The following is a 13,380-nucleotide window of genomic DNA, read 5'->3' as shown; positions in this document are numbered from 1 at the left end:
TTAAGAGAACACATGTGGTGAACATTAGTCTCTTCTTTCTGTAACAAACAGACACACTGAGATTTGTTTTCAAAATGTGACAGCTAGTTCCTTGTGCTTAAGTCACATAGTAATACTGTGAAACTCTTTATTGTCTCAGAGACGTGGGAAATTCTTTGATTCGTATTGTCTGTGAACTGCTGCCCCAGGGGTTATATTATAAAGCACACATTCTTCCTCTCTAACCTTTCGTCCATTCATTCAGAGAACTTTTTATAACCAGCCCAGCGATCATTTATCAACTATGTATTGTTTTGAATTTCGCTCATTAAAATTCACTCTTAATGGATGTAGAATGAGAACAAGCGCTGCCACAAGAACATTTAATAGCACACTGTTCAGCATCAAGTGAGGTAGCTCTAACAAATACTGAAATGTTGGACTGACTTTATTTTAGTTATGCAGAGACAATTAAAATTCCAGATAAATTATGTAGTGCATTGGCAAGATTGCCAAATCATCTATGATTTAGAATATAATGAGACTATTTCTCGGTAACATACATAATATGTGTAATAGAGGAAATATGCCCAGGTTCAGTACTGCATCTACTGCTTAGAAACAAACAAACTCCCTTAGTATAATGACTGATGCCTTAGACAAAGCGAGCTAGTACAAAAAAAACCAAATATACAGTATATGATGGAAGATAAACGTGGCGTACAGTATGTTACAATGTAAAAACCACCAACAATATTTCCAATAAATTAGAGCCACAGGAGCACTAATGTCTTTAAGGGATTTATCATCAACAAAGGCAGGGCAGTGCATCAGCCCCAGGGCCTGACCCTGAGCTACTCCGACATGATCGATGGTGGACATAAAAACACAAACATAAAGAAACAGTAATGACAAAAATAGTTAACCGTCTCTCCCGACCCATTCAATATGCTTTCATCCATTCAGACTCACTCAGTCAAACATCATCAGTCATAGCTCGTACTGACACGACCGAAAGAAGCATCTAGGTTGTGTTTTGCCATATACTGTTATATTAATAATATAACCGTTAAATATTGGCTTGTCACTCTTTTGGTAGTTTGGCCACTGAACAAATGGTGGCCTGCAGCTGGCCGCTCAGACAAATTAATTTCTGACAGGGGATGAAGTAACGGTATCAGTAAAATCAGTGCCCATTATGCACCCTTTCTTCTTCCTCTTCACCTTTCTGTTTCTGGTCTTGTCTTCCTTTCAAACCTTGATCTCAGAAGTTGTAAGGTGAAACCAGAATGTGGACCCTGGCCACATGCTTGGCCTGAAAGGTGCGATCACTGTACTCAGACATGTCCACATCAATGCTGATCTCCTGTGGCCCGCGCAGCTGCTGGACCAGTATCAGCTCGCCAGTCTGTCTGTCTGAACGCTGCATGACAAAGATGCCTCGGGAGTTACCGCCCACTATGCCGAAACGCAGGCTGTCCGGCCCGGTGCGCCCGGGGGCAGCCGCGGTCGCCATGCGAAAAAGTGTGGCAGGAATCTGCAGGTTGGAGGGCAGAGATAGGTAGTGGAAGGACACGGTCTTAGGAGCCAGGTGGCAGGAGCGGCTGTCCATTGGGCAGGGGTTTCTCTCACACTGACTGCATAACAGAAATGCAGCAATTATTAAGCAGTTTTAAGGGTCATTACAGGACAAAGTGGTAAATGTTTTCCATTCTCTGTGAGTTAAAAAGTTTTCATGTAATGTGGCCATTTTGCCATGGAGAAATGGTTATGTAATTAATCTATCCCTGTGGGAAAATGTTCATAGCTGTTTCTTTGTGACTAAAGAGAAGTGACACACATTCAGTACATACAGTACATATGAGGTCAAGAGCCCTGAAGCATTGGATCAGGACTGTGAACTTTTTTCTGTTGTGGGCAGTACATGTTAGAACAACAGGGAAGAGAGTGGTGGTGCAACATTTTTTCCCTGCAGGGCACCACCTTACTTCCCCTCTCACAAACACTATCTTTGTCTAGCTTTCAGTTGCATACTACATAAATATAGAATGCAATATAAGGAGTGATACAGGACATATACTGACAAACATCAATCATACTGTAGACTGCAATTGCCAATCATACTGGCAATCAAAGAAAGAGAACTGTTTTTCCAAAGATGTAATACAATACAATTTTTGTTTTATTTGCTAAGATCTTCCTTAAGCTATCACGCCATCATCTGCAATTTGTTTTAATTTCTTGCAGCTGTGAGTAGCGATTTCCTCCAAGTACTGCATTGTGGGACATGCCAAAAATGAAGTATACTTAATTCAGTCACTCACTTTTTCAGTGTGAACGCACAACAAACTCAAAACCTGCTTAGCATTAGCATGTAGTACGGAATTGGGGGACACGGCTACTGGCTTACTCAATTTCCTGCTTTCTCCTTCGCTACAAGTGTTTTCCTAAACATTTATCCATCCCCTTTACTGGCAGTGGAGCAGCATTTCACCACATTGATGGTTCACTAGAAGCAGACAGAGCTTTGTTTCATGCTCTTAAATGAGGCGGCTTGCTGATGACTGGCAAACAGGGAGATGGAAGGGGTAACGTCTCCAAACATTTTGCCAGAACACAGACGTTCTACATGGTTTTAAAGAACAAAAAATGAAGTCATCCAGTGAAGTCCTGCTGAGCATGCATGTTCTTTGTCAGGAACAATTTGCATCACTGAAATACAGCTATGACCAGTTCTCTTTTTTTTTTATCGTCATCATTTCTGTAAGTTATGATAACACTGTACTCACAAAAGTAAGATCTGGGAACATCACTACAAAAATTGGGCAAGAATCTAGAGAGTTTAAACAATAGTCAACGTCTTAGCCTGATTATCTAAACCACTTTGTTTGAAGGTGGAACTGAAAGTGTGTGCACCCAAAATGTTTGTAATAATGTCTCACTGCACTGTTAACACACAACTATAGCAAGTACACCAAGTCAAAGTCGAACCAGGAGGTTGGTGGGTAAACTGTCATGGATGTTTACAACAGTTTTAGTTATGATTTCATCAACAGCCTTTGATTTCACCTCCAAAAAAAGTTGCGTTAACTTGGCCAATAGTGATGTTGCGGCAGTTACCATGGTGAGTTTAATGTTATTTCTACCAAAACCAATGATGGCCATAACTTCCAAAATAAGTCCCAGCTTGTCTGAAACCTTAGGTAGTTTAGCTGGAGAACTCGGGGGTGTAACACCTTGCTCAAATGCACCTCATCAATGACAGATCTTTCTCACTACCACAGCATTAGTGCCTCACAGTTGGGTTTGATTTAGTATGCAGGGTCACTTGAGAGATGATGACAATTTCCTGCTGAAACGTGGAAGATGTGATCCTGGTTTATTTTCTTTCTACTGTACGTGTATTCACAGACAGAACAAATGACAAAGAAAGCAAACAGGTCACACGGTGCTGTATCTACTTACAAGGGAGATGTCTTGACATAGCTGATGTTGCCATGAGAACGGGGACACTCTGGGTTGACGCACTGAAAGCCTCCCCCCGTGTTGATACAAGTTGTCCCTCGGCTACAGTTGTGCTGCTGGCTTAAACATTCGTCCACATCTGGAAGACAAAACAGCAGAGGCATGTAAGAATGAGAAGCGGGGAGAGAGACTTGCCAGACTGACTCCCTGCTTCCTGGTTACCACAGTCTGAGCAGGGGGTGCTGTGATTGTTTATTTGGTTTTTTAGTTTAGTCTCCCACAAACGCCTCATGTCCTAAAGATCCCTTCTGCTGGGAAAGGGTGAGGTCATTCGTTCCACTGGCAGGCTCAGTGAGCTTCTGGGGTGCTAATGAAAGTGGTAGCAAGGTTTGCAGGGCCGCAAGACACCTCTGCAGAAACTAAAAATCTCTGCCGCTCGTCTCAGGCTCCTCATCTTTCTAAATCACAGGTATTCCTCTCTGGAGCTACATGCCCAGCCAGATCTGCAGCCAGGGCCCTGTGAATGAGCCTTTGTCCTCTGTTGCCTCTTGTCACTCACCCTCACAGCTCCGCCCATCGGGGAGCAACTTGTAGCCGCTGGGGCAAGAGCAGTGGTACGAGCCTGGGACATTCACACACTCGTGGACACACAGCTTCCCTCCCTGGTCTAGGCGGTACACTTCACACTCATTTACATCTGTCAAGAAACAGAAAAAGGGATGCATGAAACATGCATCACATGACCAGGCCAAGGCATTGTGCTTATGGAAGTAACGCAGAGAGAGGAGATGTTTGGGATATCGGTAATGGCACACCTAGTAATATATTTAATGTATAGAGCAACTGCAGAAAAACTCTCATTTCAAAATGTTACTCAACCAATTACATCTTAAAATCAGCTGAACTGTGACCTAAATGGATGCTAATCACCTTGTGACCTCGAGAGGATTATTTTGTTTGTCAGAGACTGGCTCTACAGATTACTTCCATTTGTAACCACATTAATCTTAAGAGATTCAGGTATTCAAGGGTCTTTTCAGCAGTAAAGTCCCGAGAACATCTGCTATTTGCCGTGCTGAGATATTGTTGAGCCCAGCTCGAGGAAACTGCTCTGTAGCTAACCTCAGCTCCCTGTGAGGACAAGCAGTGAAAGGAGAATCTCCCCGCAGGGATCAATTAAGTAACAAGTAATTACAGCTCACCCTGACAGATACTGTTGTCAGAGGTGCCACTCATGTGAAAGCCTGCATCACAGCTGCAGTGCTGGGCTCGGTTCACTTGGGCACAGCGAGGTCTCCGGCTGAATGCTGGATCGTTCATAACACTCCACTCAGGTGGTGCTGCATTAAGGGAGAAAGCATGAGAGAGACCAGTGTTACAATTTGACCTAGAGTATGACCCATTAGAAACATACGTAGTAGTAGATCTAAGTTTGAGTCTCAGACATTAATTTTGTGGTACTGACCTGTCTGGGTTTGGTGCTGGCAGTGAGAGCCACTCCAGTTCTGGTGGCAGGTGCATTTGTACTGGTTAACACCTTCCACACAGGTACCTCCATTTTGGCAGGGATTACTTGCACACTCACTTATATCTGTGGGTAAAGCAGAGAATTATCTTTACCGTAGCCAACTTGTTTAGAAATGTGCAGCTTTTTCAGCAGTCTCTTCTCATTTTCTCATCATACTGATGCTCACAGATCAAAGTCATAAAAGTTGCCATTTTGGCCAGTCACATTAAAGCTACTTCCCTCTGACATACCTATTCCTGGGATGAAAATGGAAAAAAAAAAAAAACTTGGCAGAAATCATGTCTGCGGTTCTATATATCAAACAACATCATGAAAAGTGATGGTAAGATTAGATCCAGTTTGAAACACTGTTGAAAGAACATGAAAAAAGGTGAACTGCAACATACTTTGCTTCAGGTTTCATTGAAAAGCAGAAGAGTGTGACACTTAGAGGAAATACAGGGAAAAAAAACAACATGAAAGAGTCTCTGTAAGTCTTTCCTGTCTATCGTCCATCCATAGAGCGGGAATGAGAGTCCATCCAGTTTGATAACTGATACTTAAGAAGGAAAAACTGGTACTTTCATTATGGTCTCAGTAAGTCTTTCATTATGGTCTCAGTAAGTCATCGATGCCCTTTTATTTGTTCCATTTATGGAAAAGCAGAAGTTATTTTCATGAAATCTAATGGGTATCATTATTAAAGTGTAATTCAATAAAATCCACCTGCATCTTCAAAGTTAAAAGTCTAAGTTGTTGGTGTTGGTCTAAATGGACTTTTGCTACATTTAACTCGTAACTTTCTAGCATTGTAAAATGTATAAGAATAAAGATACTAAAGCCGTCGCTGTTTTGACAATTTGAAGGCTTTAGCTTTCGTCAAAACAAACAGTTATGAAGGACCTTGCTGTTAATACCTTCTCAAAAAAGTTCCCATAAAAAATAGTTTGGGGTTTGCAACAATTCTCATACTCTCGCTCATACTTCTTTACAAGCTTCCATCTTAATGTGCAAATTGGTGTTACTGTAAATGCCTTTGGCTCTGAGTAAGAGCACTGTAGTGTTTGAAATGGCCAACATTGCAAAGCACAGGATACTTGTACCTAATGGATACATAGTCTATGTACAGTCTAAGATCCATTCATTCATCCACCAATGTTAAGTCTATTGACTTATTTGTGGCATATGGCTAACTAATCAACAAGGCCAACAAGCCAACACGATGACTTCTGTAAAATATACTCTCACTGAATGCAGAAATACTACAAAATGCAAACAACAACACAAGGTAAGGTGGCCCTAACTGATGATGCCCTATCAGCTCTAAACCATGTTCTGTGTCAAAGTTAGGAAACAAGTGGATAAATAAGATATCATGCCTTATGATCTTATGACGTTTCTGTAGCTGGCTCTGAGAGCTGTGCAGATGTTCTCTGCTGCCCTTCGAGCTCCGGTGCTGAAGCCATAGTATGGTGGATGACAACCAATCCCTTTAATATTTATTTGGCTTCCCCAGGGGCCACCACAGGGCCATAACATGAAAAGGCCCACTTCACTCTGCTAAATATTTTTAAACTTTCCTTAACTTTAAAGTTTTCACACTCTGTCAATGCTGCTTTTTAAGCATGACTAAATTTAGACTTCTTATGCTGAACTGAAAAGCATGAACAGGGATAATACTGTGTAGAGTCAAGCCTTCTCATGTTGGTTTAACCATGAATGTCAATAAACGTATGCACATGTTCAGCTGAGTGTGCCACTTGGAATTTTTGGAATAGTGCCACCAGTACACTGAAAAAAATGTTTCGTTGAATTTACTCAATTTTAATGTTGAAAGTGGTTGCACACAATGCATTCATCTAAATCCAGACATAATTTTTAAGTTGGCTAAACTTAATATTTTTTGAGTAGTATCAATTAAATTATGTAAGCAGTTCCAGCACAAAAATTCTGAGTATTTGTTACTCTGATTTCCTTAGTAATTCTAACTAAGCCCATATTTAATTTACTTAAATTCATTATGTAATTCATATATCATGGTTAGCTCAGTTGGTAGAGCATGAGACTCTCAGCGTCGTGGATTTGAATCCCACTCTGGGCGGCACCACCTCCCATGGGCTCACCACCCGTGGAGGTGCATTGTGGACTGGGCAGCAGTTGCCCCCGCAACCTGGGCCTGGACCCAGATAAGCGGCAGATGATGACATGACATATATTGTGGTTAGCTAATTTGTTATTGTGTTTTAAATTAAATTGTTTTATTCTACATATGTAAAATATTTTAATTCAATTCACAATTTTCTTTAAAACAATCCAAATGCATATGTAGATGTGGGGGTGGCTGAGAAACACGGTATATAACAATGAGTTGTGGCAGTGTGGAGCAATTCCCACTTCCATTTTATTTGACAAAATAAAATGGAGTCTTGTTCAAAAACTCCACAGTAAAAAATGCACATTGGGCCAACCAGAAAGATAAAAGTAAGCAAAAAGGGGGGGAAAAATTCTCAAGAGCACCTCTCAAGAAGAATCAAAATAATACAGAACAAAAGAATTCGCTCTAAACTGCCTTTCTGGTTATACCCGTAAAGTTTGGGCACATGGCAGGAGCTATAATCTGGAGCTGTGTTCAGGAGCTGTGCTTCTCTCCTTTAGGCTCCGGCCACCACAGCCTCCTCACTTTTATACTGGTGGACTGCACCAAGAAATTAATATCAATTATCTCTTCCAGCACACTTACAACAATCCCAATACTAAATAACATATTATCAAATGGAAGTTCAGTTAAACTTACTTGAAAAACACATATTTCTTTTTAAACAAGATACTTAAACAGGTCATTTCACCACAAAAGACAAAACACCCCTCCCACTCTACCACACTTGGTTTCTTCCCCTGTGAACCCCCCTATTTAACCAAATGGACTGCTCCAGCTCAGGTTTGGCTGTTCCTGGTCTGACAGAGGAAGCAGTGCAACAAAGGAGACAGGTCAACAAAATTTAAATTCAATAAATCAAATACACGATCACAGTGTGACTTCTCTCCTTCACCCCCTCCTCCAAATGTTCATACCACACACATCACCACCAGCACTTCACACCAGGATCAACAGTCTGATAAAATCTACCTGAGAAAGAGCACATGTAAGGCACATGTGTAGCACATGTGCCTTACTTTAGTGCACGGGGTCTCCCTGTGACAGTAGCATAAAACAATTTAATTATTTTGATTCTTCTTGAGAAGTGCTCTTGAGAATTTTTTTCCTCTTTTTTGCTTACTTTTATCTTTCTGGTTGGCACAATGTGCATTTTTTACTGTGGAGTTTTTGAACAAGACTCTAATTTTGTCAAATAAAATGGAATTGGGAATTGCTCCAGACTGCCACAACTCATTGTTGTATACGGGGTTTCTCGGCCACCCCAACATCTACATATGCATTTTGATTGTTTTAAATAAAATTGTGAATTGAATTAACATATTTTACATAATGTAGAATAAAACAATTTAATTTGAAGCACAATAACAAATTATGTAACCACAATATATGAATTACATAATGAATTTAAGTAAATTAAACATGGGTTTAGTTAGAATTACTAAGGAAATACAAAAAAGTAACAAATACTCAGAATTTTCGTGCCGAAAGTGCTTATATAATTTATTTGAAATTACTAGTACAGCCAACTTAAAAAATATGTCAGGATTTAGATGAATGTATTACGTGCAACCACTTTCAACATTAAAATTGAGTAAATTCAACGAAACATTTTTTCAGTGTACAGGCTGAAGGGGCTATCGATAGCATGCTTAGCATACTTCTGTGCTATCAGACCATGGTGTGGGTATAACGTCTGGACCTAACCCCATCCAGTGGGACTTCTGTCAAAGAACTGGGGAAACATGAGCAAGATAGAGAGGGAGGGGGGTATCTTACAGTAGCCCCACCACTGCTGTTCATGAGGAGCAGAAACCTGGAGGGGAAGGCACCCCACAGTGGAATGCAGTACAGGTGTTTTTCAGTGTTCAGAGACATTTAATGCCATTTTAACGAGGGCTTCATTCAGTATGCGGAGGAGCTCCAGCCCCTCTGAAGAAAGGCTCTTTTCTTTGCCTGTTATCTGTGTGTGTGTGTGTGTATGAGAAGCTCAGTTTAGTTTCTGGGCTGATGTCTCTTTCAGCCTGGCTTTTAGACACTGTTGAGCCAAGGTCACCCAAAATGGGTGTGGGAATTTTTTTTAACTCAACAGTGACTAATGCACAGACATTGCACTCCTGGCACAGAACATTCATTCATTCAATTTCAAAACTGGATTTTAACCATCTTTTTAACACACTCAGAAACTTTATCTCAGGCCCTATCCCCACGTTGGGCCGAGGTATCGGACTTTTTTTTTCTTTTTCAGCTGCTCTCATTTTACACGTGGCTGCAGTCAGTCTGTTTTTTTATCGACAATTTTCATCTTTTCTGGGAACGAGCTTCCTTTTTCAGCAGAGACGGTATCCACCCCAGCTTCCATGGCACGAGTGCGCTTTTAGAAAAAAAAAAAAATCATGCAGTTATTACAGCTGCACATCACAGCAACAACAGCTCTGGACTACACACCGGAGCTTTGTCAGGTCCATCACCTTTTCAAACATCCATTTACCATTGATGTGTTTAATGTAGTTGTTTTATTTTTGATCTTTTATTATTATTTTTTATTATTTTATTTGTTTTCTGTGTGTTTTGTCTCATGTGTTCTTGTTAATTGTGAAGTGCAGAGTGATTCTGCACTTTAAATAAAATGTATTCAGTGATTGATTGATCAAATTAAACAAAGGTGGTAGTGGATGTGTCTGTCTAATCCTGTGATGAAAACCTACTGTAGCTGAAATAAGACTACATCCTCCTGAAACAAATGTAACACACATGGTCAGAAATGAAGATTTGAGGCACGTTTATAGGCCTGCGATTGCTGTATCTTGCTCAACGAACTATAAACTCCCAGTGAGACTCACCTTTGCAGATGGCACTGATGCCAGTCCAGGTGCCATTGTCCCGGCAAACACGTGTGGCAGAACCGACAAGATGGTAGCCGTGGGAACAAGTGAAATGGACCTCATGTCCGACAAAATACTTTGAGCCGAACTTGGTTCCATGTGCAGGGGCTTCCAGGGAGGGGCAGGTGGTGGGAGCTGTGGGAGAGAGAGACAGAGAGCACGAGAGGAAGGCTGGTCACATGTGGAGTAAGCCTCCCGACATCCTCTGGCATTTTCTGCCTGGGGATATACACGTGTCACTGGGCAGTGGAGAGCCTTCATGGGAAAGGACGGTTCAAATGCCTCATTTACAGTCAATCAGCAGAGGACCGGCCATTCCTATGAGTCAGAATGGCACTAGCAGCCAAAATCTATGCTATAATGCATGCTCTGGAAAGTTTAATGCTTGTATAATGTACAATGTAATTATGTTACATAACGTTGTGAACAAATTACATGTTTTACTTTTATGAGACGTTTATGCTTCCTACAGTGTGGAGGAGTGTGAGAAAATGTTTCCTATCCTTTCAATCTCAAGTCAAAAAAGTACATTTTAGATACTATATTACAGGTCCAGCTCATATTTGTAGTATAACTAAAGCAAATTTTGTCTCTTTCTTGGAGAATACATCAGCTACAACAATAACTACATCCAAAAACTTATGGATTTGGCTGATCTGAGCATTTAAAGCAGGTGATGCAATAATTTTACTCTTGTCTTTTAATTTTGTCAAGACTTTATTGTGGCAAATGTAAAATATCTGCTTCTTTCCGTCTTGCCAAATACTCTCCACAGAGTTATGGACTGAACTGGTCCATCACTAACAAATTGTCCTCAGTGTCTGCTGCCAAACAACACAACTCCACAAATCCACATCCCCTGTCAAGTACAAAGCTCTGTAACTGAGATGAAGAAGAAGATCAGCTTCAAGCAATTGAATGTTCCTAAAATGTTGTAAATTTGATACCCTGGAATCTTCTGTTTCCTTTAACTTAGCAATCATTCACTGAATTACTGAATTACTGCATAAAACCTCAGTCGTATCAAGCATGCGAAAATTTATACAGCATGGACTGCAAATTAAATGACTCATTTGGTTAGCTCTTTTTGTGAAAATAAAGGCATAAAATAATCCAAAGTATCACAGATTAAATTATGCCCTACTTATAGTTTTACAGCCAGCCACATACTGTGCATTTACAGGGTCAGTGGAGCAAATCTAGGCACCTATTCTGTATGTTGACGTATGCAGAAGTACAATATCTACGCCATATGGTCACATGAGTAGATTATTGTAGAATATATGTAAAAAAAAAATCATTCTTCTATGACTTTAAACAAACATTAGTTACTAGGCCTTAGCAAATTCCAAGACCCAGTTACAGAGAATGTAATGAATTCAGTTCTGCAGTGCAAAAAATGTATTTATACATATATTCAGGATGTATGAAATATTATGATGACATTATGTACATCCCTACACAGCTGAAAACACCTGTGCTGTCAAAATGTCTGCTGAGAAAAAGGCCTGTAAAGACGACATTTCTGATGATTATGACGGTGAATATGATGACAAGAGTGGCGGTGTGTTTTGCTATCAATTTATTACTCACCTGCGGACTGGTCTGCTTGAGGTAATTTAGAGACAGAGTTCTGAAGCGTTGCCAGCTTTGACTTCATGATCCTGAGACCTTCTGTAAATCGGATCTCCTGGCCTTTCAGAAACTTCTCCATTTGACGGAGCACCCCGACCACCTGGTGCTTATCCATGCACGTCTGTGAACAGAGCACGAGCACGACGAGCAGAATCAGGAGTAGTAAAAGAGTCTTGGCAAAATGAGTCTAAATGCAACGACTTTCTAACAAGAAAACAAGCACAGAAATAAAGGTTACCTCAGTTAAATGGTCGTAAAATATAAAACATGAGCGGTGAATAAACATTAATGTGCAGCTGTGGAGCATGACGTAATTGAAACTAAATCCATCTTACTGGTAGGCACATGGTTGTTAAGGTTACAAAGAGTTTTCATTGATATTAAAATACATTATGTAACACTGACAAGGCATATTAGTGAGATGTTTTTATTGTACTTGTACACCATGATTTTTTTTTTTTTTTTTTTACTTAAAACGATTTTTGCTTTCCACTGTTTTCCATTAGACCTCGTTGCACTCACATTTGAGATATTCAAGGCCAACCATCTCTCTTCTTCTTTCCCTCACTCCTTTTCACTCAACTACCACAACTCCAGTGGAAGACACAGCTGGACAAAAGCTGTCTGGCAGATGTCAGTGGGACCTAAGTCCAAAATGCTGTTCCTCTGTATATTTTGCATGGTGGTAGGAAGGCATATGCTCATTGGATAATCCTGAATGGGCAGACTCAAAACAGCATGGGTGCCACTAGCAGTTACTTGAGGGAGAAAGCTTGTCAAGCCATTACAAAGTTCCTCAGAGAAAGTGCCTCTAATCCTTTCAGGAGGGTTTATTAATCACATGCTCATTGGAACAATTTCCCTGTGCAGCATACCTTAAATTCCTGCACTGGCATTCTGAGGGCTCTGTACAATAACAACTAATTTCAATGCATTAAAATTCACATTGTGAGCATAGTTTGGACCTGTGCTTTAGTTAGATAGTGCTCTGCTCCTTTCACCTGCCCCAGGCAAAGGGGAAATGCCACCAGCTGACAAGACATGAGAGGATTCATGTCCAGATGCTACAATGATTTTTTTTTTTAAAATACAAAAAGTATAAAGCCATGGAAACTGTAGCCTGTGATCAGAACCCTGCAAAACTTAAAATGTCACATAGATCTATAACAATCATAGTGACAGTATAAACTAACAGTAAAACAGTAATGAAAGTATAAAAAGCTACTGTTTCCAAATTATGGTTTGGTCAGATTTTAGGATTTCATCTATTCACACACTTCACTGATCCAGTTTTCCAGGCAGCAGTTTTTCTTGGACAGGTGAGTGTTTTTCACAAACTAATGTAAATTACTCTTACCTGGACGGCAGCATGACCAATCTGGATAGCTGTCAAACACAGCAAAAGCAAACACCTGCGTCGAAAAGACAGTGCCATGTCTCAGAGTGCAGTAATATTATTCCCTCTTGTTGTTTTTCAAAGATTTTGTAGGCTTCTGTTTTCTTAATGGTGCTTCGATAAAATCCCCCCAGATTAATTATCTCTTGTATAATTAGGCCAAAGAGTTTAAAGAGTTTGGAAGATGCTCATCAGGTGTCTGAGACAGAGATGCGCTCCTGTCTCCGGAGCTGTGCTCTGAGAAAGTTCAGCCTCTGAGCTCTGCACGCCGCTTAAAGTTTCCAGCAGAAAAAAAAAATCCCTCCCACCGAGATACTCCCAAACTCCTACTTAAAGTTTTTTTCTTTTTACATTTCTC

At 40.4% G+C, this 13,380-nt stretch overlaps 1 protein-coding gene across 1 annotated transcript; it reads right to left on the bottom strand.

The window, feature by feature from the left end:
• Positions 1-374: 374 nt before the first annotated feature.
• On the bottom strand, positions 375-13,256 carry LOC121189491 (fibulin-7). Its single transcript, XM_041049653.1, has 8 exons — positions 12,984-13,256; positions 11,585-11,747; positions 9,950-10,126; positions 4,910-5,035; positions 4,647-4,784; positions 4,004-4,141; positions 3,445-3,583; positions 375-1,616 (listed from the first exon to the last, which is right to left on the bottom strand). Exons 1-8 carry the CDS (start codon positions 13,059-13,061, stop codon positions 1,244-1,246), a joined length of 1,332 nt encoding a protein of 443 aa, XP_040905587.1. The 5' UTR covers positions 13,062-13,256; the 3' UTR covers positions 375-1,243.
• Positions 13,257-13,380: the final 124 nt, after the last annotated feature.

Source organism: Toxotes jaculatrix, chromosome 11 (assembly GCF_017976425.1).
Source record: "Toxotes jaculatrix isolate fToxJac2 chromosome 11, fToxJac2.pri, whole genome shotgun sequence".
In the NCBI taxonomy this organism is placed as follows: domain Eukaryota; kingdom Metazoa; phylum Chordata; class Actinopteri; family Toxotidae; genus Toxotes; species Toxotes jaculatrix.
The sequence above is the reverse complement of the archived record's forward strand: the minus strand, read 5'-3'. Positions and strand labels throughout refer to the sequence as shown.